This window comes from Capricornis sumatraensis, chromosome 9 (genome assembly GCF_032405125.1).
Source record: "Capricornis sumatraensis isolate serow.1 chromosome 9, serow.2, whole genome shotgun sequence".
Classification (NCBI taxonomy): domain Eukaryota; kingdom Metazoa; phylum Chordata; class Mammalia; order Artiodactyla; family Bovidae; genus Capricornis; species Capricornis sumatraensis.
This window is the reverse complement of record NC_091077.1, coordinates 49,164,503-49,189,406: the sequence shown is the minus strand read 5'-3', so window position 1 is coordinate 49,189,406 and position 24,904 is coordinate 49,164,503. Positions and strand designations below refer to the sequence as shown.

The 24,904-nt window shown below is 36.5% G+C and overlaps 1 protein-coding gene across 1 annotated transcript; it reads left to right on the top strand.

Annotated features, from left to right (window-relative positions):
* Positions 1-1,096: 1,096 nt before the first annotated feature.
* Positions 1,097-24,755, top strand: NME5 (NME/NM23 family member 5). Its single transcript, XM_068981506.1, has 5 exons — positions 1,097-1,225; positions 6,803-7,008; positions 7,961-8,061; positions 14,809-14,927; positions 24,681-24,755. Exons 1-5 carry the CDS (start codon positions 1,097-1,099, stop codon positions 24,753-24,755), a joined length of 630 nt encoding a protein of 209 aa, XP_068837607.1.
* Positions 24,756-24,904: the final 149 nt, after the last annotated feature.

Sequence of the window (24,904 nt, the reverse complement as noted above, 5' to 3'; positions counted from 1 at the left end):
AGAATTATACCTTAACTTACAACCAAAGAGTTAAAGGTGCTTGTGGACATGGTATAAAGAAAACACAGAAAACTGAGATTTGGGGTTATGCCATATATGTTGCCCACATTTTTGTTCTATAAGGTTAATTTAGAGATAAATAGATTAAAGTTCTTTAAATAAATACTGCTCTTTAAATAAATGTTAATTCACAAGTCAAAAATTACCTTTTAATGAGTATAGAAGCTGGCAGTAGAGGGGATAACATTGTCTGGTGAAATATGGAAGGTATCTGAGACAGATTTTCTTATATAGAATGGAAGGTGCTGGGGGTAGGATGAGGGAGAGCACCAATGATTTATCTCATCATTTGTAAAGTGGAGATAATACAAGTGTCCTTTGAATGACTAGGAGGATGAAATAAAATAAATTATGAGGAAAATGTTAGAAAACATCTACTGCTTTTAAGATTTGCAAGGGGATAAAAATCCCTGTGGTGGGTTCCCTTTCTTGGCTAAAAGGAGCTAGCCAAAGACTGTGAAGTGCTCTACTGGAATTGGTCCTCTGCAGCCACCGTCTCTAAGCTGGGTTTCTGGTCTCCTAGCAACAATCTGTGACACTAAAGGAGCCCAGGCTAAGGTGAGTGCCCAGATGAGGGCCGGACTCTGAAGGAATCTGGGGGTGCAGCCCACAGAGATTCAGGGGACCCAGGAATTCTGCTTTCCAGCCGGGCCTTACCCTAAGCGTCCTGCTGGCGGGAGCGGGTGGAGAGAGGGTGTGTGTGTGTGCACTGTGGAGGGTGGTGCTGAGTGGTGTGGAGAGTTGCAGACCTAGTCTCCTCCTGGGCTCCTCGGGTCCTCGGCTTTGTCTTGCTCCTTGGGCTCTCCTAACTTAATGAAAGCACCTAGGAAAACCCATGGCAGGAGACAGAGTAAAAATCTTATTATTGAGACACTGCTTGTGGAAAAAACTCCGACAGTTTCCAGCTTTATAAATTAATAAAAATCAAGCACCTGATAATGCTGTTTAGTCACAATTACATTAAGTTGGGGGTGCGGGTGCATGTCATTGCAGTTGATTCGCGTGAAGGATCTTAAATTGTAGCTCAAAAGCCAGAATGGAGCTATCAATGCCCCCACCTCAGATCTACGTAGAAAAGACTCTGGCTATTATCAAACCAGATATTGTTGACAAAGAGGAGGAAATACAAGATATTATTCTCAGATCTGGATTCACCATTGTTCAGGTAACTTCTGGGCAGTATGATCATGTTTTTTTCCCTCTCTACTGAACTAGACTTTTCTGCCTTAGCTTTTAGCTAAAATAGAATTAAAAATTCACTTTATCTTAAATAAAAGATATGTTTGAAAGCTTTTCTTACTCATAGAGTTATATCCCTAAACTTGTTTTAGAATACCTTTGATTTTACCTTTTGAAAATGTTTATGTATATGTGTTAGCCCAGTTCAATCCTTCGTATTTAGCATGAAATTTAGGTTTACTCTTCTGAATATAAAAGTTATATGTGATAATTTTCCAAAAAGTATTTTCACAGTTTAAAAATATATAAAATGAGAAGTAAAGCTTCTTTTTCCCATCAACTCTCAATCTGCAGAGACAATCACTTAACACTTTATTTTCTTCCAGAATTTTTGTATGCATTTACAAATATGTTTCCCCCATAAAGCAGGACAGTCACCCTCCCTGGACCCTCTTTACCCTCCCTCAGATAGCATGCCAGATCATTACTTCTGAATCTAACTTCTGTGTAAATACTCCTCTGTCCTAATAAACCACAGTTTATTTACTTGATCTTCTCTTGATGAATTTTTAGACTGTTGAGTTGTGTTTTTTTTTAATTTAATGTTTTAAGCCTTTTCCTTGTTCTGCAGTTAGTAGTTTGAATATATAAAGACTATCAAATAGAATGGGATATTTTTAATTTTACTTTTTTGTACCATTCTTATTTGAAATTTCACTTTTTATTATATTTACTGACTGTCATATTGCTTGTTGAGTCTTTTAAAAAATAAAAAAGATAACTTCAGTCTTCAGAAGATGGGTTTTTAAATGAACTTAGAAGGATACGTGGAGGCTGAGGGTGAGATGCTACAAGAAAATTTAAGGGAGTAGTATAAGGGAAAGTATAAAGAAATAATTAATATAATTAAAAGATTCAGATAAAGATGAGCTTTTAAATAAATGTTAGGAAACTGGGTAGCCACTTAAAAAAAAAACTTGGATTCAAATATTACACTATATATATCAGGATAAATTCCAAATGAATTTGACATTTAAATATTAAAAAACTAAACCATATAAACTCTAGAAGAAAAATGGCTGAATTTCTTTTTATTCTCAGAAGGGGACAGCCTTTTTACTGGGTACTGTAAAATAAAAGATTGATAAAAATATAAACATAAAAAACTTGAGCATGGCCAAATAAGCATAATAAGCAAAGGCAAAACACAGGTGACAAACTTGGAAAAAATACTTGTAACTCATAAAGAGTAATCTCCCAAATGTATAAAAAGCTCCTAAAACAGGATAAAAATTCGGTTGAAAATGGGCAGTACATGTGGATGGTCAAAGAAATAAAAATGCTTCTAAAACATGGTAAAGGATGCTCAATCTCTAAGCAGGAAAAAAGCAAATTAAAATGACACTGAACTACCATCTGGCAAGAATATAAAAGTAAATGACATAACCCCTATGGAAGGGAATCTGGCAATTATCTATCAATATTTACAGATGCATCTTCCCTTTGACCCAGCAGTACTACTTCTGGGAATCTCTCCTATAACTTGTATATTAATATGCAGTGACATATATCTAGGTATTTTTTTGTAGCATTGTTTATTTACAAGCAAAAAATTGAAAATAACCCCACATTAGGAAATTGGTTAAATTCACCCTGATGAATTTGCCAAATTGAATACTATGCAACTAATTATAAAAAGAGCAATGAAGAACCTCTCTGTGTCCTGCTAGGGAAAAAAGCAAGATGCAGAACAATGTGTAGCTTTTTTCTATGATAGAAAGAGAAAAAGTAATATATATTCATGTTTGCCAGTATTTACAAAATGAATTTAGAAGAATTTAGAAGAATTTACAAAATGAATTTCAAATAAACAGTAAAAAATGGTTGCATATAGAAGGTAAGGAAGAACAGGCTGAATTAGGACAGGAATGGGAATGAAATTTTTCAGTTTGAACCTTTTTATATTGCTTTGAATTTTTTAATCCCTGAAGTATGTTACTCATTAATTTTAGAAGAAAGACAAAACATACAAATAAGATAAAGTTTCCAATTTGATTTTTAAAAGTTTGAAAAGAATTAGTGAAAAAATAATTAAGCAGCAAGCGATAATTAGAAATTAAAACTTCTTATAAAAAAACAGTGTAAATGTTAATATTTAACACTTTCTCTAGTCAGCAATAAGTTTTAAACCAAAGAACATCTTGGTATGTAGTATGCTTCTTTTTGGTTTAATTATGATAAAATATATACAACATAAAATTTACTGTTGTAGCTGTTTCAGTTCAAGGGCATTAGAGTACCTTCACATTGTTGTGCAACTGTGACCACTGACCATATCTAGAACTTTTTCGTCATCTCAAACTGACACTCTGTACCCATTAACAGCTCTCTGCTTAGCCCTCTCCCCAGTCCTTGGTAACACTATTCTACTTTCTGTCTCTATGACTTTGCTGTTCCAGGTATCTCTTGTCAGTGGAATAATTTTTGTCCTATGTATTATATGCTTTAAAATAGGCTTTATTGTAGTTGAGAGTTCATTGAACTTGAGGCTTTCTTTTCCCATCTAGGAAAAAACCTTCTAAAAAATGATGTGTTCATTTAGTAGGTGGCAGTCTTTCCTGTGTTAAAACAAACTATTGGTTCCTTTTTTTTTGATATTTAATTTATTTATTTGGCTGTGCTGGGTCTTAGTTGTAGCACTCTGGATCTTTAGTTGCTGCATGCAGGACCTTTTTTTTTCTTTTTTTTTGTAGGGGCCACAGCAAACTCTTGTGGCATGTGGGATCTAGTTCCTTGACCAGGGATTGAACCAGGGCCCCCTGAATTGGGAGCGCAGAGTCTTACCCACTGGACCAATCTCCTTTTCTGATATTAAGTTCACTTCTCTTTGTGAAAATACTTTTGTTTTTTGTTTATTTACTTATCTTTTGGCCGTGGCTTGCAGGATTTAGTTCCCTGACCAGGGATTGAATCCATGCCCTCTACAGTGAAAGCACAGCATCCTAACCACTGCCAGAGAATTATCTCGTGAAAATATTAATCTAAATTACAAAAAAGTTTATCTGATCTAATTTGGAAGCAATTGATGGAATCATTGATTCAGTATCAGCTTTACTTTAAAATGAGCCCTCAGGTTTTAAAATTATGCTACATTAGCTGGCATACCTGCAAAAGATAGCTTCCCTTGCTTGTTAAGGGATATGTGGCAGTTAAGTGCTTACAGTGCAACAGATGAGATTTTTAACCCAGCAACAACAAAATTACTCAAACCAGTAGGCATAAGAATCACAAATACAGGCATGTCTTAATTTTAAAATAATAGAATCAATGATTATACTAAATCAAGTGCTGTTATCACTTCTCAGATTTCTTCTATTTCTTGACTATATGAATTTTAATATGAAAACAGATGTCAGCACCTTTTTTTTTTTAATAGTACTAGAGCTTCCCAGGTGGTGCTAGTGGTAAAGAACCTGCCTGCAGGAGACGTAGAGACTTTGGTTTGATCCCTGGGTCAGGACGATCCCTGGAGAAGGAAATGGCAGCCCACTCTAGTATTCTTGCCTGGAGAATCCCATGGACAGAGGAGCCTGGAGGACTACAGCCCATGGGGTTACAAAGAGTTGACATGACTGAAGTGACTTAGTCCATAACTTCCATCAGCTTCCATAACTGATCCTTGACTGTGAGAATGTTAGTTTTTGTCCAGTAGAGCCTGTTCATAGCAGTGCTGAACTACCTAGTAAGCATCTTTCCAGGCTTCTTGAACTGGGGCAGTTTAGATCCCTCTCTACAAACCAAGCAATTTTATCAAGTTTCTGAAACCTGAAGACATACAATAGTTTTGTGGGGTTTTTTTGGAAATACAAATTCTTTTATTCCAGGTGTTTAATGAGCAATAAATGTGGATCTTAGATAGCTGAATGATGGTAGATTTGTCATTTTTGCCTGTGATTAGATTTGGTTTCTCTAAACAGCAATTGAGTAAGCAGGAAGTGACTTGTAAATGGAGTTAAGATAGAAAAATTGGAAGAATGACTGACTTGGCTTCTATGATTTTTAAAAATTTAATAATTCATATAGCTTCTCATTTGTGAAAAAAATTAATATTTCTTTGTCTCAAACATTTTATTTTCTTTCAAATTAACAAGCTTAATGCTAACTACTTATCTTAAGCTCTTTCTGAGTCAACATATTTATGGCAGAACCAGAATAAGGAAACAAGTGAAAACCTTGTTTACTGCATCATGTTGCACCATAATGAGACCAGTTCTCTAGAATAATGTAGGGAAATTTCACAAATAGTTAGGGAAAGATGAATTTGGAATATTCTAAAGTATTTTTTACTTTATACGAAATACATATTAACAAGATATTGAAGATTGGCATGTTTTTACTTTAAGGAGAGAAGATTATTTTGTCATTAATATTGTTTTTGTTTTTTAGTCACTAAGTCCTGTCTGACTCTTTTTTGTGATCCCAAGGCCTGTAGTCCTCCAGGCTCCTCTGTCCATGAGATTTCCCATACAAGAATACAGGAGTGGGTTGCCATTTCCTTCTCCAGGGGATCTTCCTGACCCAGGGATCGAACCTGTTTCTTCTGCACTGGCAAGTGGATTCTTTATTGCTGAGCCACCATTAACATACCATAGGTTGAAGGAGGCTGCCAAACAAGAGTAGTTTTTCTTAAGTAATAATTCTTATTTACAGCCTACATTAAAAAAATGTTTTATTTAGTGGGAGGCTAATTACTTTACAATATTGTAGTGGTTTTTGCCATACATTGACATGAATCAGCCATGGGTGTACATGTGTTCCCCATCCTGAACCCCCCTCCCACTTCCCTCCCCATCCCATCCCTCGGGGTCATCCCTGTACTGGCCCCGAGTGCTGTGTCTCATGCATTGAACCTGGACTGGTGTTCTGTTTCACATATGGTAATATACATGTTTCAATGCTATTCTCTCAAATCATCCCACCCTTGCTTTCTCGCACATAGTCCAAAAGTCTGTTCTTTACATCTGTGTCTCTTTTGCTGTCTCGCATATAGGGACATCGTTACCATCTTTCTAAGCTCCATATAGATGCGTTAATATACTGTATTGGTGTTTTTCTTTCTGACTTACTTCACTCTGTATAATAGGCTCCAGTTTCATCTACCTCATTAGAACTGATTCACATGCATTCTTTTTAATAGCTGAATAATATTCCATTGTGTATATGTACCACAGCTTTCTTGTCCATTTGTCTGCTGATGGACAGCTAGGTTGCTTGTATGCCCTGGCTATTGTAAACCATGCTGCAATGAACATTGGGGTACACGTGTGTCTTTTGTGGTCAGATTGGTACTATTTTAAGTTATTAGTGATTTGGGAAAGTCACTCAGTCGTGTCCAACTCTTTGTGATCACATGGATTATACATACAGTTCATGGAATTCTCCAGGTCTCCTTCATTGCAGGCGGATTCTTTACCAGCTGAGCCACAAGGGAACCCCATTAGTGAATTAATGAGGTGTTACTGAACTGTCAATAATGCTTTTGTTGACTTTGTTTCTCTTTTAGAGAAGAAAACTACATCTCAGCCCTGAGCACTGTAGTAACTTTTATGTGGAACAATATGGGAAAATGTTTTTCCCCAATTTAACAGCTTACATGAGTTCTGGACCACTTGTTGCCATGATATTAGCTAGATATAATGCCATCTCTTACTGGAAAGAACTCTTGGGACCAAGTAATAGCTTAGTAGCTAAGGAGACACACCCAGACAGGTAACTTTCCTAGGGGAGAAATGGAATACAACTATGAAAATGAAAAAAAATCTGATTTCATTGTAATAAGAATTTACTTTAATTTGAAAGTTTTCCTGAATAACCTGATTTTTTTTTTTTTGGTGGTAATGCAGGGTTGGGTGGGGAAGGTCCATTCTGTGTTTTAACTACATAAATTTGTACTGTAATATCAAATACCACAAAAGGTCTCAGAGAATGTTGGATTTATGGTTGACTAGCCTTATTTTTCTCTCATTCTTGAATTAAACTGCCACTGGTATAGGAATTTTCATGGGAAAATTGGGATGGTATTTCATTGAATGTTAGTAATAGAGATTAGAAACTCAGATTTTCAGCATTATCTTTAATGTTTAGAAACCAGAGGACATTGAGTTCTTGACACCTTTGAAAATACCATTGTTTTTTCAATTGTCACAAGATAACACCTCTTTTTCACCCAGATAACTATTTTTCCAGTATATCTCTCCTACATATTTAAATATATTTGACCCTCATGTAGATACTACTGCTGCTGCTAAGTCGCTTCAGTCGTGTCCGACTCTGTGCGACCCCATAGACGGCAGCCCACCAGGCTCCCCCGTCCCTGAGATTCTCCAGGCAAGAACACTGGAGTGGGTTGCCATTTCCTTCTACAATGCATGAAAGTGAAAAGTGAAAGTGAAGTCGCTCAGTCGTGTCCGACTTTGCGACCCCGTGGACTGCAGCCTACCAGGCTCCTCCATCCATGGGATTTTCCAGGCAAGAGTACTGGAGTGGGGTGCCGTTGCCTTCTCCATCATGTAGATAGATTTATGCTTAAAGTCAAAATAGATTAAAACCTCCATATGTGAGAAGTGGAGATGGTTCTGTAAAATTTCTAAGTAGAATACATAAGTAAAAAGTAAGGAAAGAATGTCAGATTGGGTGGTCATCATTTCTAACTTGCTTTCAGTCTGAGGGCGATTTATGGCACAGATGAACTAAGAAATGCACTTCATGGAAGTAATGATTTTGCTGCAGCAGAAAGAGAAATTCGATTCATGTTTCCTGCAGGTGAGTTACAAATGAGTAATTAGTTAATTGCATTTACTTGTTTGCTTTCTCTCTTAATTTTGGAGATGTAGCTGGGAAAGAAGATAACAGGGTTTATCTCCAGTATATTCTGTTGTATTTTCAAGTTGTAGTGACTTAACAATTTGAAGCCAAGAATAGAAAACTTAATGTTTTTCTCAGAATGAAATTGTGACCTCTAGGGAATCCTTTGAAAGGAGTTTACCTTTCTTTCCTTTATTTTGGACTGGGCATATCAAGGGTTTTTCTTCTTCTGTGTTATTACTCCTTTTAGTTATCGCTAAATGCATTAGTCAAATTTGTTACAAATGAAAAGAGACTCTTCTTTGGCACTTTTGATGGATTTGCCATATTCTCTAACAACAGTTTACTGTTTATCTAACAAACACTCATGCTTTTATGAAATTCATAGTTCTCCATCCCCCTTTTTTTGTTTCTATCCTGTGAAGTTATAAACTTTTTAGAAGTGGGTATCATGAGGAATGACACTGATGTTCTTATTTTTAGAGCAGAAAAGAAATTTGGTGATTTTCATTATATAGAAAAAAGTCAAAGCATTGGACAGTTTTGAAAAAATTTTTTGGCCTTTTTTTCCTCTCAGTAATTTAGACCTATTCCTCAGTATTTTTCTGCTAAAGATTTATTCAAAGAAAACTGAAAATTGTCTTGGAGATTTAAAAGTTTGGATTTTTGAACAAACAAAAACTGTTTTAAAGATATCTATACACAAAAGGATTTGCTTACTACATACTTAATTCTTACTGTGACAGAAATTTCTGTCATATCTATCTCCTTAAGGTGTCTTTTTCTTTGGAGCTATTTTTATTTTGGAATATTTACACAAAAGGAGATAGCATAGCAGCCATGAGAGTAAAAGATGCTTGCTCTTTGGAAGAAAAGCTATGACCAATCTAGACAACATATTAAAAAGCAGGGACATTACTTTGCCAACAAAGGTCCATCTAGTCAAAGCTGTGGATTTTCCAGTAGTTGTGTATGGATGTGAGAGTTAGCCCATAAAGAAGATTGAGTGCTGACAAATTGATGCTATTGAACTGTGGTGTTGGAGAAGACTCTTGAGAGTTCCTTGGACTGCAGGGAGATCCAACCAGTTCATCCTAAAGGAAATCAGTCCTGAATATTCATTGGAAGGACTGAAGCTGAAGCTCCAATACTTTGGCCACCTGTTGGGAAGAGCTGACTCAATAGAAAAGACCCTGATGCTGGGAAAGCAGGAGGAGAAGGGGATGACAGAGGACGAGATGGTTGGATGGCATCACTAACTCAATGGACATGAGTTTGAGCAAACTTGGGGAGATGGTGAAGGATAGGGAAGCCTGGCGTGCTGCAGTCCATGGGGTCACAGAGAGTCAGACGTGACTGAGTGAACGACAACAAAGATCACATAGTATAATAAGCCACTAATGAACCCAGCAATCAGTTTCAACGATTTTGGTCTGTCTGCTTTTTTAAAAAAAATTGAAGTATAGTTGATTTAGACCAGTCTTGTTTCATCTGTCACTCCTGCTTGTATTTCTCCTGCTTCTGTATTATTTGGGGCACATCTTGAACATGAGATGTTTTTTGATGTGGTAGATGTTTAGATCTTGTCCTACTAGTGAATTAGACTTTTTCTCCTTAGTTTTTAACTAAAATAGAGTTAAAAACTCATTTATCTTAAGTGGAACAAATTTTTTAGAAGCCCGTGTTACTCATAGGGTTATATCCTTATGCTGTTAGTTTGTATTGCTTTTGATATTATTAATTAATTAATCCTCTTAGACATTTGAGAAGCAGCAGTTGTAGGACAGATACAAATGATTACCTACTACACTACAGATGTCTTGCTATGAGAATGTGAAGTCCTTGAGAGAAGGTTTTTGGAGTTTGTGATATGAGCTCCTTCTTGCTTAGCAGTGAGGAACTATGTACAGAATCCTATATGATAAGTCACTAAAGCAAGTTACAAAGATTCAAAGCTTTACTACATTCCATTCATTTCGCAAGTTTTATTGAATTGTGCCAGAAATACAAAAATGAATAAGATTTCCTTGCTCTCTCAAGATGATTTTATTTGAAAAGGCCAGAAAAATAAATATACAGTGCAGTGTATAACTTCTGCCATGTAAAAGCCTTTAAAAGTACAGTGAAAATTTATTTATGTGAGAAACATGAAAGCACATTTTAGTTTCTCATTAATTCATCCAACTCTGTTGTCAAAAATCAGTTGGCCATATATGTAAGTATCTACTTTTAGATTCTCAGTTCTGCTTCATTGATCTTTATAGTCTGTTCTTATGTCAGTACCATACAGTCTTAATATTGTGGTTTCATAATACGATTTTTCTTTTTTATGTATCTATATTTGTTTCAACTCTTAAGTGTGTGGCTTGAACACTACATTTCCACTCACAAAACTTGTTCTGAGTTATTTTTCAAATGGCTTTGCAACATGCCTAGGTAGGCTTATAATTTTGCTATTCTAAATATTATTTTCCTTTATAAAACAATCCCTATATATGGATAGTGACTCCCATCAAGTTGGTTTAGTTTAACATACTAATTTCTAGAGTCCTGGCACATGCGGTACTATGACTGTAGAGGTTGGAAGGTTTAAAAAGTAGATCCCAGAAAATGAAAGTTGCTTTAATGAGTACTTTTCTTTTAAACATCAAGGTGTATACTTCAGAACACTTTAGTGATGAGATTTGGTCCACTAAAGAATCTGCCTGATAGCTAAACACTTCAGACTGAGAAGTTAACATAGGTTACATACACCTTACAACAAACACTACTTCTGTCTGTTAAAATAAGCCAACATGAAACTAGGAAAAAAAGCTAGCTCTACTTCAGTGCCTAAAGTATCACACTTAATAGAAATCTTAACTTTCCCCTAAAGCAGTTGTCATGCCATACATGTTTTTAAATGCTAATAAAAATAAATACTTGAAAACATGTTATTAGAAGAAATGGAGACAGAGTGTTGAACACGTAACCATGGAATCCTCAGGCAGAGCTTAGTCTACTTCTTCCATATGAGAAGGGTCATCATCTCCTTCCAAGGGCGACATCGCCTCAGTTATGGCAGCATTGCTGTTGTCGGTAGTGGGGTCATTCTCGTGGATACCAAGACCAAATTTGATCATTCTGTAGACCCTGTTAGCATGGGTCTGGGGATCCTCCAGACTAAAGTCAAGATAGGAGAGCCACTTCATACAGTAGGATTACCTGGTCCTTCAAAGACTTGTCATTATTATCAGCCTTTTGCTTCAGGGTCTTGATGATGAAATGGTCTGGGGTTTACCTCCAGGTGCTTCTTTGCTGCCAGGGCTTCCTTGGTGGCTCAGATGGTAAAGAGACTGCCTGCAATGTGGGAGACCTGGCTTCAATCCCTGGGTCGGGAAGACCCCCTGGAGAAGGAAATGGCAACCCATTCCAGTATCCTTGCCTGGAAAATCCTATGGTCAGAGGAGCCTGGCAGTCTACAGTCCATGGGGTTGCAAAGAGTCGGACACGACTGAGCAACTTCACTATCGCTATAACCTATTGTTGAGTTGTCTCTTAGGGCTTGAGCCTTCATGATTCTTTCCATGTTTGCTATCCAGCTGTGCGTGCTCGTGACAATGCAGCACAGGGATGTCACCAGTAGGTTTGATACAACCATCTTTTTTGCAGAGGGTTTGAAACTTTTTCTTTTCCTGTTTCTTATTTATTTTGGGCTGTGCTGAGTCTTTGTTATTGTGTAGGCTTTTCTTTACTTGCTGCAAGCGGGTCTGCTCTCTAGTTGCAGTGCATGGGCTTCTTATTGTAGTGGTTTCTCTTGTTGCAGAGTATGGGCTCTACAGTGCACGGGCTTCAGTAGTTTCTGCATGTGAACTCAGTAGTTGGAGTTCCCAGGCTCCAGAGCACAGGCTCAGTTTGGCACACGGGCTTTGTTGCTCTACAGCATGTGGGATCCTCCTGGACCAAGGATCAAACCCTTGTCTCATGCACTGGCAGATGAATTCTTTACCACTGAGCCACTAGGAAGGCCCTCTTCCTATCTCTTTTTCTTCTTGTCTTCTGGAAGTTCCGGGCCCTCTTCAATGACTGACACTGAGGTCTCACCCTCAAACTTCTTTAGCTGTTGCACACAGTACTCATCTAGTAGCAGTTCCAGAATCTGGGCCACACTATTACTGCTTGGGTGCCTGACCCCTTCAATCATTAAGTAGTCAAGTAACCAAGAACAGGACTTCTTTTGAACCATAGCTCCAATTCATCAGTTCTTCTCAGAGAAACATCAGTTCATCTCAGAGGTACCAAGCATAGACAGAGCCAATGTTCCCAGGAGGAATTCTGATATTATTTGAAAATCCAAGTCTCCCAAGCCTCAGGGTACCAGCTGGGCTTGGCCTCCCTTCCCCAGCAGCCAAGTGTCAGTTGTTCCTCATTAAAGGTTTTGAAATCAGGTTAGTGGAAAGTCTTCAAAATTCAAATAATAAATAGCCAGAGACAAATAATAAATGATTTTCAAAAATAGAGAAACAATCCAAAAATGAAGATAAACAATTTTATCCACAATAGCGTCAAAATAAATAAAATATTTAAGAAATTTAACAAAAGAAGTACAGTTCTTGTGCACTGAAGAGTACAAAACAAAATGTTGCTGAGAGAAATGAAAGAATATCTAAATAAATAGACATCCCCTTTTAGGGGCTTCCCTGCTAGCTCAGGTGGTAAAGAATCTGCCTGCAATGTGCGAGAACTGGTTTCGATCCCTGGGTGAGAAAGGTCTCTTGGAAAAGGAAATGGCAATCCACTGCCTGGAGAATTACATGAACACAGGAGCCTGACGGACTACAGTCCATGTGTTTGCAAAGAGTGGGACACAACCGAGCAACTAACAATTTCCTGGATCAGAAGAGTCAATATTGTCAAGATGACAGTTCACTCTAAATTGGTGGATAAATTTAATGCAGTCCCTATCAAAGTCTATGCATGCTTTTATGTAGAAATTAACAAGTCAATTCCAAAATGTGTATGGAATTACAAAGTATCTAGAAGAGCTAAGGCAATTTTGAAAGTGAAGAACAAAGTTGCAAGACTTCCACTAGCCTGATTTCAACCTATTATGAAACCACAGTAATTAAGGCTGTATGGTCCTGACGTAAGGATAGACACAAAGATCAATGAAGCAGGATTGAGAATCTAGAAGTAGATTCTTACATTTATGGCCAATTGGTTTTCCATGAAAGTGCCTAGACAATTTGATGGGGAGAAGGTGATCTATTCAACAAATCGTGCAAAGACAACTGGATATCCACATGCGAAAACAAAAACCAGCATAGACCCTTGCTTCACACCATACACAAATAGACCTAAACATAAGAGCTAAAAACTAGCTTTGGTTTTTAGGAAGAGCACCAGCTTTTTCAAGGATTAGGAATATGTCCTAGAATATCTTTATAACTTGCTTTAGTGACTCATCATTTTGAGGGGTTTTTATATCATTCCTGACTGACTGCTAAGCAAAAGGGAGCTCATATCACAAACTCTTCTAACTGGAAGAAAATATAGAAAACTTTATTACCTTGAGTTGGACAAAGAGTTCTTACATATGACATCACAAATATGATCTGTAAAATAAAATATTGATACATTGGACTACATCAAAATTCAAAGCTTTTCTTCTTAAAAAGTCATCATTAAACATATGAAAAAATAAATCATAGACTGGGAGAATATACTTGCAAATCATATATCAGATAAAGCACTTGTATCTAGAATATATTAATATAAAGAATTTTTACAACTCAATACAAACAACTGAATTAAAAACTGTGCAAAAGATTTGAATAGGCATTTCACAAAAGATAACAGGCTAATAAGTACACGAAAAAGTGCTCAGCATAATCACTGAGGAAATGCAAATCGAAAGCACCATGAGATACCTTTGCTTACCCACTAGAATAGCTATAATCAATGGCAAGAATATAGAGATACTTGGGACCCTTTTTGTTTCTGGTAGAAATATGTTTTTTGTTGTATTGCAAGTCTGGGTCACCTATAGTGTTCAAACAAAGCTGAAAAGACTAAAATTTCCTTAAATCTTAGATAATTTATTTTAACAATTGAAAAATAAGCAGCAATATTAATATATACTATCATAGAAATAGAACTTATGTGTATATTCGATAGTTTATAAGAGAGCAAGAAGCATGTATTATTCACTGTTATATCTGTGAAGTGAAGTGAAGTCACTCAGTCATGTCTGACTCTTTGTGACCCCATGGACTATAGCCTACTACGCTCCTCTGTCCATGGGATTTTCCACTGTGCAAACTGCCTCTATTTTGTTGACAGGAGTTAATTTTTGTGATGAATTAATCTAGATTATATATATTCTTTCAGCTTTTCATAACATTGTCCATTATGTATTTACTGTTAAAAAATGGAAATGGAAATGCAAAAAAGGAGATTGTTGAAAACATAATCAGAATCTTATGTGTGAGCACTATCAATATATTGATGTATTTTTTGCTATTTGTATGAGTCTTATTTGTGTGTGTGTGTGATTGTGTTTTTGAACAAACTATTCACTATGTATCTATTTCTGTTTACTTTTTTTAAAAAAGAAAAACTAAGTATTTCTCATGTCATTAAAATTTCTTTGAATGTGTCCTTTTTAATGACTATAATATTTCATCATTTATGTTAGCTTTAACGGGAATACGTTTGTATTTGCAGTGATTGTTGAGCCCATTCCAGTTGGACAAGCTGCTAAGGACTATTTAAATTTGTATGTAACGCCAACTCTGCTTAAAGGACTCACAGAACTTTGTAAGCAAAAACCAGCAGATCCTTTTGTAAGAAATCTTTTTATTCATACTGAAGAATACTGTCTATAGCTTTCAGAATTAAAAATATTCTTTGAAATATATAGAAAGTCACTTAAAGCTATTTTATATACATTTTAGATACTTCCTTTTGTATGACATTTGATTACAGTTGACACTTGAGTAAGAGTAGGACTTAGGGGCACTGACCCTTTGCACAGTCAAAAGTCTGGCATACTAAGAGCTCCCATGTGCAACAACTAAGACCCAGTGCAGCCAAAATAAATAAATACTTTAAAAAAAATCTGGCATATAATTTATAGTAGGCCCTCGTATCCTCAGTTCCTCTGTATCTGTGATTTCTGCATCCTGTGTTCAGCCAGTTGTGGATTGTGTAGTACTGTCGTATTTACTATTGAAAAAAAGGCTCCACATAAGTGGACCCCCACAGTTCAAATCTCTGTTGCTCCAGGGTCAACTGTGCTTATTTTCTTGCTGTGTTTTGACTCTTAAAAAACATTTTAAGTACATTTTCAATCATTGCATCCTTCAATTGCACAGCATTGTTTTTGTGTATAATTTATATAATCAAATGATAAAATTAGATATATACTTGAATTTTGTTCATCATTTTTATTTCTCGTGATATCTAAATTTTCTGAATAGAAGATTTGCATTTATTCACATACTTGATGCCTCAACATTGCTCATTCAGGTGGAAGAACTGTTGAGTATGAGGACATAGGATGATCATCCAGGGCCAACTGTCAGCCTGGATCCTTCCTTATAGATACTCCCGCCCATCTGAAGAGTCTTAGAGATAATCAGGGAAGGTTATTTTAATATCAGCCCTACCAAAATAATATGTTTGGCCTTTGTTAGAATTCTCAAAAGGAATCCTTTTTGAAAGACAAAAGATTTAATCTTTCCCACATGTTAACATTACCACTTTTACCAAAAAGAAAAACATTGACACGTTATTTCTCTAATAATTCTCTTTCATTGTGAAAATAGTATTTATTTTAATTTAGTAAGAAACCTGAAACTACTGAAAAACGTAAAGAAGAGAAGAAAAAGATACTCATGGTTCCATTTCCTAAACATTGTCTTGAAGTCATCTCGCCTGGACTCAACTCTGATTCCAGACACCTAAATTCAAAGATGCTTGCTCCTTGGAAGAAAAGCTATGACCAACCTAGATAGCACACTGAAAAGCAGAGACATTACTTTGCCAAAAAAAGGTCCATCTAGTCAATGCTATGGTTTTTCCAGTGGTCATGTACGGATGCTAGAGTTGGACTGTGAAGAAAGCTGAGTGCCGAATAATTTATGCTTTTGAACTGTGGTGTTGGAGAAGACTCTTGAGAGTCCCTTGGACTGCAAGGGGATCCAACCAGTCCCATTCTAAAGGAGATCAGCCCTGGGTGTTCTTTGGAAGGAATGATGCTAAAGCTGAAACTCCAGTACTTTGGCCACCTAATGCGAAGAGTTGACTCATTGGAAAAGACTCTGATGCTGGGAGGGATTGGGGGCAGGAGGAGAAGGGGATGATGGAGGATGAGATGGCTGGATGGCATAATGGACTCGGCGGACGTGAGTTTGAGTGAACTCAGGGAGATGAGATGGACAGGGAGGCCTGGTGTGCTGTCTAGGTTGGTCATAACTTTCCTTCCAAGGAGTAAGCGTCTTTTAATTTCATGGCTGCAGTCACCATCTGCAGCGATTTTGGAGCCCCCCAAAATAAAGTCTGACACTGTTTCCACTGTTTTCCCATCTATTTCCCATGAAGTGATGAGACCAGATGCCATGATCTTCATTTTCTGAATGTTGAGCTTTAAGCCAACTTTTTCACTCCTCTTTCACTTGCATCAAGAGGCTTTTTAGTTCCTCTTCACGTTCTACCATAAAGGTGGTGTCATCTGCATATCTGAGGTTATTGATATTTCTTCCAGCAATCTTGATTCCAGCTTGTGCTTCTTCCACCCCAGCGTTTCTCATGATGTACTCTGCATATAAGTTAAATAAGTAAGATGACAATATACAGCCTTGACGTACTCCTTTTCCTATTTGGAACCAGTCTGTTGTTTCATGTCCAGTTCTAACTGTTGCTTCCTGACCTGCATATAGGTTTCTCAAGAGGCAAGTCAGGTGGTCTGGTATTCCCATCTCTTTCAGAATTTTCCACAGTGTATTGTGATCCACACAGTCAAAGGCTTTGGCATAGTCAATAAAACAGAAATAGGTGTTTTTCTGGAACTCTCTTGCCTTTTTGATGATCCAGCAGACATTGGCAATTTGATCTCTGGTTCCTCTGCCTTTTCTAAAAGCAGCCTGAACATCTGGAAGTTCACGGTTCTTGTATTGCTGAAGTCTGGCTTGGAGAATTTTGAGCATTACTTGACTAGCGTGTGAGATGAGTGCAATTGTGTAGTAGTTTGAGCATTCTTTGGCATTGCCTTTCCTTGGGATTGGAATGAAAACTGACCTTTTCCAGTCCTGTGGCCACTGCTGAGTTTTCCAAATTTGCTGGCATATGGAGTGCAGCACTTTCACATCTTTCATCATCTTTCAGGATTTGAAACAGCTCAACTGGAATTAACATCACCTCCACTAGCTTTGTTCGTAGTGATGCTTTCTAAGGCCCACTTGACTTCACATTCCAGCATGTCTGGCTCTAGATGAGTGATCCTACCATCGTGATTATCTTTGTCGTGAAGATCTTTTTTGTACAGTTCTTTTGTGTATTCTTGCCACTTCTTAATATCTTCTGCTCTGTTAGGTCCATATGATTTCTGTCCTTTATTGTGCTCATCTTTGCATGAAATGTTCCCTTGGTATCTCTAATTTTCTTGAAGAGATCTCTATTCTTTCCTCTATTGTTTTCCTCTATTTCTGTCGTTTATTGTGCCCATCTTTGCATGAAATGTTCCCTTGGTATCTCTAATTTTCTTGAAGAGATCTCTATTCTTTCCTCTATTGTTTTCCTCTATTTCTGTCGTTTATTGTGCCCATCTTTGCATGAAATGTTCCCTTGGTATCTCTAATTTTCCTGAAGAGATCTCTAGTCTTTCCTCTATTGTTTTCCTCTATTTCTTTGCACTGATCGCTGAGGAAGGCTTTCTTATCTCTTCTCGCTATTCTTTGGAACTCTGCATTCAGATGCTTATATCTTTCCTTTTCTCCTTTGCTTTTCACTTCTCTTCTTTTCACAGCTATTTGTAAGGCCTCCCCAGACAGCCATTTTGCTTTTTTGCATTTCTTTTCCATGGGGATGATCTTGATCCCCGTCTCCTGTACAATGTCACAAACCTCCATCCATAGTTCATCAGGCACTCTATCTAACAGATCTAGTCCCTTAAATCTATTTCTCACTTCTACTGTATAATCGTAAGGGATTTGATTTAGGTCATACCTGAATGGTTGAGTGGTTTTCCCTACTTTCTTCAATTTAAGTCTGAATTTGGCAATAAGGAGTTCATGATCTGAGCCATAGTCAGCTCCTGGTCTTGTTTTTGCTGACTGTATAGAGCTTCTCCATCTTTGGGTGCAAAGAATATAATCAATCTGATTTTGGTGTTGACCATCTGGTGATGTCCATGTGTAGAGTCTTCTCATATTGTTGGAAGAGGGTGTTTGCTATGACCAGTGCGTTTTCTTGGCAAAACTATTAGTCTTTGCCCTGCTTCATTCCGTATTCCAAGGCCAAATTTGCCTGTTACTCCAGGTGTTTCTTGACTTCCTACTTCTGCATTCCAGTCCCCTATAAAGAAAAGCACATCTTTTTGGGGTTTTAGTTCTAAAAGGACTTGTAGGTCTTCATAGAACCATTCAACTTCAGCTTCTTCAGCGTTACTGGTTGGGGCATAGAGTTGGATTACTGTGATATTGAATGGTTTGCCTTGGAAACGAACAGAGATCATTCTGTCGTTTTTGAGATTGCATCCAAGTACTGCATTCCGGACTCTTTTGTTGACCAGGATGGCTACTCCATTTCTTCTAAGGGATTCCTGCCCACAGTAGTAGATATAATGGTCATCTGAGTTAAATTTACCCATTCCAGTCCATTTTAGTTCCCTGATTCCTAGAATGTCGATTTCACTCTTGCCATCTCCTGTTTGACCACTTCCAATTTGCCTTGATTCATGGACCTAACATTCCAGGTTCCTATGCAGTGTTGCTCTTTATAGCATCAGACCTTGCTTCTATCACCAGTCACATCCACAACTGGGTATTGTTTTTGCTTTGGCTCCATCCCTGCATTCTTTCTGGAGTTATTTCTCCACTGATCTCCAGTAGCATATTTGGCACCTACTGACCTGGGGAGTTCCTCTTTCAATATCCTATCATTTTGCCTTTTCATACTGTTTATGGGGTTGTCAAGGCAAGAATACTGAAGTGGTTTGCCATTCCCTTCTCCAGTGGACCACATTCTATCAGCGCTCTCCACCATGACCCGCCTGTCTTGGGTGGCCCCACAGGGCATGGCTTAGTTGGGACTGCCCTAAGAAAGCTCATCTGAGCACCAGGCACACATGGGACTCACAGCCAGACATTGCTGGCAGGAGCTCACACCTCATGTGGCACAGATGTTGGGCCCTCCAACGCTGATGCCCGCCAGCGCCCCCACCACCAGCACCGTGGCCCAGAGCCACCACGCTCGCATCTTGTCAGCCTGCCGCCGTGCTCGGTCTCGGCAGCGTCCTCTATTAAAAAGTATAGACATCACTTTGCCAACAAAGGTCTGTATAGTTAAAGCTATGGTTTTTCCAGTGGTCATGAGTGGATGTGAGAGCTGACAGTAAAAATGGCTGAGTACCGAAGAATTGATGCTTCTGAATTGTAATGCTGGAGAAGACTCTTGAGAGTCCCTTGGACAACAAGGAAATCAAACCAATCAATCCTAAAGGAAATCAACCCTGAATATTCATTGGAAGGACTGATGCTGAAGCTGAAGCTCCAATACTTTGGCCACCTGATGTGAAGAGCTGACTCATTTGAAAAGACCCTGATGGTGGGAAAGACTAAAGCAGGAGGAGAAGGAGGTGACAGAGGATGAGATGGTTGGATGGCATGTGATACCTCTAGCTTTGTTCTTGTTTCTCAAGATCATTTTGGCTATTGAATGTCTTTTGTGTTTCCATACAAGTTTTGGAATTATTTGTTCTAGTTCTGTGGAAAATGCCATGGGTATTTTGATAGGGATTACATTAAATCTTGTGGTTAGTATGGTTATTTTAACAATAGTAATTCTAATTCATGAATGGAACATATTTTTCCATTTGTTTGTGTTTTAAGTTTCATCAGTGTAATAACAGTTTTCTTAGTACAGGTCTTTTACCTCCTTAGATTTATTCTTAGGTATTTTTTTAATGCAATTGTAAATGTGATTGATTTCTTAATTTCTCTTTTTGTTGATAGTATAGAAACAACACATTTCTGTATTAAATTTGTACTGTGCAACTTCACTGAGTTTATTGGTTCTAACAGTTTTTTGGTGGTATCTTTAAGGTTTTCTCTGTATAATATCATGTTATCTTCAAATTGTGACAGTTTTACTTCTTCCTTTCCTGTTCAGATTTCTTTTATTTTTTTAATTAATTAATTTTTTCTGATTGCTCTGCTGAATAAAAGTGGAAAAAGTGGGCATTCTTGTATGATGTTACTGTGGGCTAGTCATATATGATCTTTATTATGTTGAGGTATCGTCCCTTTATACTCACTTTGCTGAGAATTTTTATTGTAAATGTAATGTTGCATTTTGTCAAAAGCTTTTTCTTCATCTGTTAGGATGATTGTATGGTTTTTATACTTCAGAATGTGATGTATTACATTGATTTGCAGGAATTGAACCATCCTTGCAGCCCTGGAATAAGTCCCACTTGATCATGGTGTATGATTCTTTTAATGTATAGAATTCAGTTTTCTTTGAGGATTTTTGCTGCTATGCTTATCAGTGATACTGACCTATAATTTTCTTTTCTGGTGTTGTTTTGTCTAGTTTTGATGTCAGGGTAATCTTGGCCTCTTAGAGTGAGCGTGGAAGCATTTTTTTCCTCTTCAGTTTTTTGGATTAGTTTGAGAAGGATAGGTATAAGAATTCTTTATGTATTAGTTATATCAAGCTTGTTCTATTAGCTGCAAAAATATTTCCTTTTTGTTTAGCTTCTAATTTTGCCTTTTAAATAATATTCAATAAATCAAACCTTAATTTTTTTTCTCATTGTGAGTTTTACTTTATCATCTAAGTTTAGAAAGTTCTATTCCATTGAAGGTTTTGCTAAATATTCACTTTTATTTTCTTCTAGTAATAGTTTTTTTCATTTTTAACTTTCCTATGTCTCTAGAATTTACTTTTATATATATCACAAAATGAAGATCTAAATTGATTTTTTTTCTGATCAGTTGTTCTTGTACATTGATTTATGAAGCCACATGTATCACATATAAAATTCTATATGTGAGCATGTATTCCATTATGTTGAGCTGTATGTTCTGATAACAGTACCACAATAAACAATTGTTTTTAACATTATTTTCAGTACTTCTGTATATACTTAACAAATTTTTTGTTTTTTTGTGATAAATATAAGATAAACTTTGTCATTTTAACCATTTTCAAGTGTACAGTTCAGTGGCATTAATTCTAATCACAGTTTTATATAGCCATCATAACTACCTATTTCCAAAACTTTTTCATCACCCTAAACAGAAATTCTGTAACCATTAAGTGATAACTCCCCATTATCTTCTTCTGCCACCCTTTAGTAACCTCTAGTCTTTCTGTCTCCATGAATTTGTCTATTCTAGATATTTTACATGTTACATATAAGAATTATATAATATTTGTTTTTGTGTGTGTGTCTGACTTATGTCACTTGTCATAATGCCTTTGAAGTTCATGTAGTAGCATGTACTAGAATTTTATCCCTTTTATATTGAATAATATTTGATGATATATATATATGTATATATATTATTTATCCATTCATCTGTTGATAGATACTTAGATTGTTTCTCCCTTCTGGCTATTGTACATAATGTTGCAGTGAACACTGGTGTATCTGTTTGAGTACCTGTTTTCATTTCTTTGAAGTATGTACTCAACAGTGAATTTTCTGGGTCATATGATCATTCTGAGTTTAGCTTATTGAGTAACCACTAAGTTATTTTTCACAGCAGCTGCACCCGTTTACATTCCCACTAGCGACGCATGAGTGTTCCAGTTTCTCCATGTCTTGGCCAACACTTGTTCTTTTCCTTTTTTTTTTTTTTTAAATAATTGTAACCATCTTATTAGATGTGAAATAGCCTGTCATTGTGGCTTTGGTTTGCATTTCCCTAATGACAAATGATGTTGACCCTCTTTTCAAGTGTTTACTGGCCATTTGTATGTTTTCTTCAGAGAAATGTCTGTTCATATTCATATTCTTGGCTCATTTTTAATTGTTTTTGTTGTTGAGTTGCAGGAGTTCTTTATGTGTTATAGATTTTAAATCTTTATATGACTTGCAAATATATGTTCCCTTTCTATAGGTTGTCCTTTCACTTTAAAAAATAATAATTTTATTTATTATTTTTGGATCTTCTTTGCTGTGTGGGCCTTTTTCTAGTTGCAGCAAGAGGAGGCTACCCTCTAGTTTCAGTACAAGGGCTTCTCATTATGGTGGCTTATCTTGTTGGGAGCACCATGCCCTAGGGTGGCTCGGGCTTCAGTAGTTGTGGCACGTGGACTTAGTAGCTGCAGTTCCCAGGCTCTGGAGCACAGGCTCAATAGTTGTGGCACACAGGCTTAGTTGTTTCACAGCAAGTGGCATCCTCCCAGATCAGGGATTGAACCCATGTCTCCTGCATTGGCAGGCAGATTCTTCACTTTGAGTCACTAGGGGAAGCCCCATGTCCTTTAACTTTGTTGATAATGTCCTTTGATACATGAAAGTTTTGAATATTTAATAAAGTCTGATTTACCAATTTTTTTTTGTTGCTTATGCTCATGGTGTCATATCTAAGAATCTATTGCCAAATTCAAGGTCATAAAGATTTATTGCTTTATTTTCTTCTAAGATTTTAATGAGTTTAACTCTTATATTTATGTTACTGATAAACTTTGAATTAATTTTTTATATTAAGTGAGATAGGGGTCAACTTCATTTTTTATATGTGGAAATCTAATTTCTAAGTACCATATGTTGTGGAGACTGTATCTTTTCCATTGAATGGGCTTGGAACCATTGTCAAAAATCTGTTGGTCATATATATGGGTTTATTTCTGACTGTCAATTCTATTCCATTTATCTGTGTGTATATCTATATACCTCATTGTCTTGATCACTGTACCTTTATAGAAGATTTTGAAATTGGGAAGAACAAAATTGGAAAATTCTCCAGTTTGGTTTTCTTTCATGACTTTTTTAGCTATTTGGAGCTCCTTGAAATTCTGTATGAGTTTAAGGATTGACTTTTCCACTTCTGCAAAAACAGCAGTTGGAAATTTGATGCGAATTGTGTTGAATCTGTAGATCACTATGAGTAGCATTGACATCTTAGCATCTTAACATTATTAAATCTTTCTATCCATGAACATGAGATGTCTTACCATTTATTTAGATCTTTCAGTTTCTTTCAGCAATGTTTTATGATTTTCAGGACACAGGTTGGTTAATTAATCCTAGATATTTTTTCAAGGCTATTATAAATGAAAGTGATTTCTTAATTTCCTTTTTGAATCATTCATTGTTGGTATGTAGAAACACAACTGATTTTCTGTATTGATCTTGTAAGCTGCAACTTTGCCATATTCATTTATTGGCTCTAGTAGCTTTCTTAGATTCTTTGGAATTTTTTATACAGGCATACCATGGACATGTTGCCAGTTAGGTTCCAGACCATGACAGTTAAGCAAGTATTGCAGTAAAGGAAGTCATATAAGTTTTTTGGTTTCCCCATGCATATATAAAAGGGTTACACTATTCTGTAGTCTATTAAGTGTACAATAATATTATATCTTAAAAAACACAATGTGTATAACTTAATCTAAAAACTCTTAACCATCATCTTAGCCTTCAGTGAGTCATGATTTTTTTTTTTTGCAGTAAGATCACTGATCATAGACTACTATGTGTGTGTTAAGTCACTTCTGTTATGTCTGACTCTTTGTGACTCTATGAACTATAGCACGCCAGGCTCCTTTATCCTCTTGCCCATGGGATTCTCCAGGCAAGAATACTGGAGTGGGTTGCCATTTCCTCCTCTGGGGGATCTTCTCGACCCAGGGATGGAATCCACGTCTCTTATGTCTCCTGCATTGGCAGGTGTGTTCTCTACCACCACTCTACTTGGGAAGCCCTAGACCACTATAACAAATCTAACAATAATGAAAATGTTGGAAATATTATGAAAATTAGCAGACACAGAGACATGGAGACACAAAGTGAGCAATTGCTTTTGAAAAAATGGTGCTGATAATCTTGCTCAATGCAGAGGGTTCAAAAACCTTCAATTTATAAAGAAAAAAAAAAGCTGTATCTGCAAAATACAATAAACTGGTGGAGGAATATTATACCTGTATATACAAGGGTCATGTTATTTGTGAACATAGTTTTACCTTTCTTTCCAATTTGAATCTATGCTTGACAATATTGTCTAATGTAATATTTATTTTTTCAATTTTTAGTGGTCATTTTCTTATTCTTAAGGTGATTTTGGAAACTTTTAAATTGATAGAGTATGTATTGAAGAAAGTATATGAACATTAATTAACATAAAGGTTTTTTTTCTTTTCCATAGATTTGGCTAGCTGATTGGCTGCTGAAAAATAATCCCAACAAACCTAAACTGTGTCATCATCTAGTTGCAGAATAATCTTACTAAAATAAAACCCTCAAAGAACAAATCATGAGCAGTCTTACTATAAAAGGCATGCTTCTACTTAAGAAAAAAGTAACTCCTAAGGGTTTATGTAACTACATGTGAAATTATTTCTTAAAAATAAATATTAAAAAAGAATATTT

Bases quoted from the DNA above. Each gene is read 5' to 3' on its own strand.
- NME5 (XM_068981506.1), top strand. From the start codon at position 1,097: ATGGAGCTATCAATGCCCCCACCTCAGATCTACGTAGAAAAGACTCTG. The intron at 7,009-7,960 runs GTAACTTTCCTA...ACTTGCTTTCAG, and splicing joins AAGGAGACACACCCAGACAG to TCTGAGGGCGATTTATGGCA. The intron at 14,928-24,680 runs GTAAGAAATCTT...TCTTTTCCATAG, and splicing joins AAAAACCAGCAGATCCTTTT to ATTTGGCTAGCTGATTGGCT.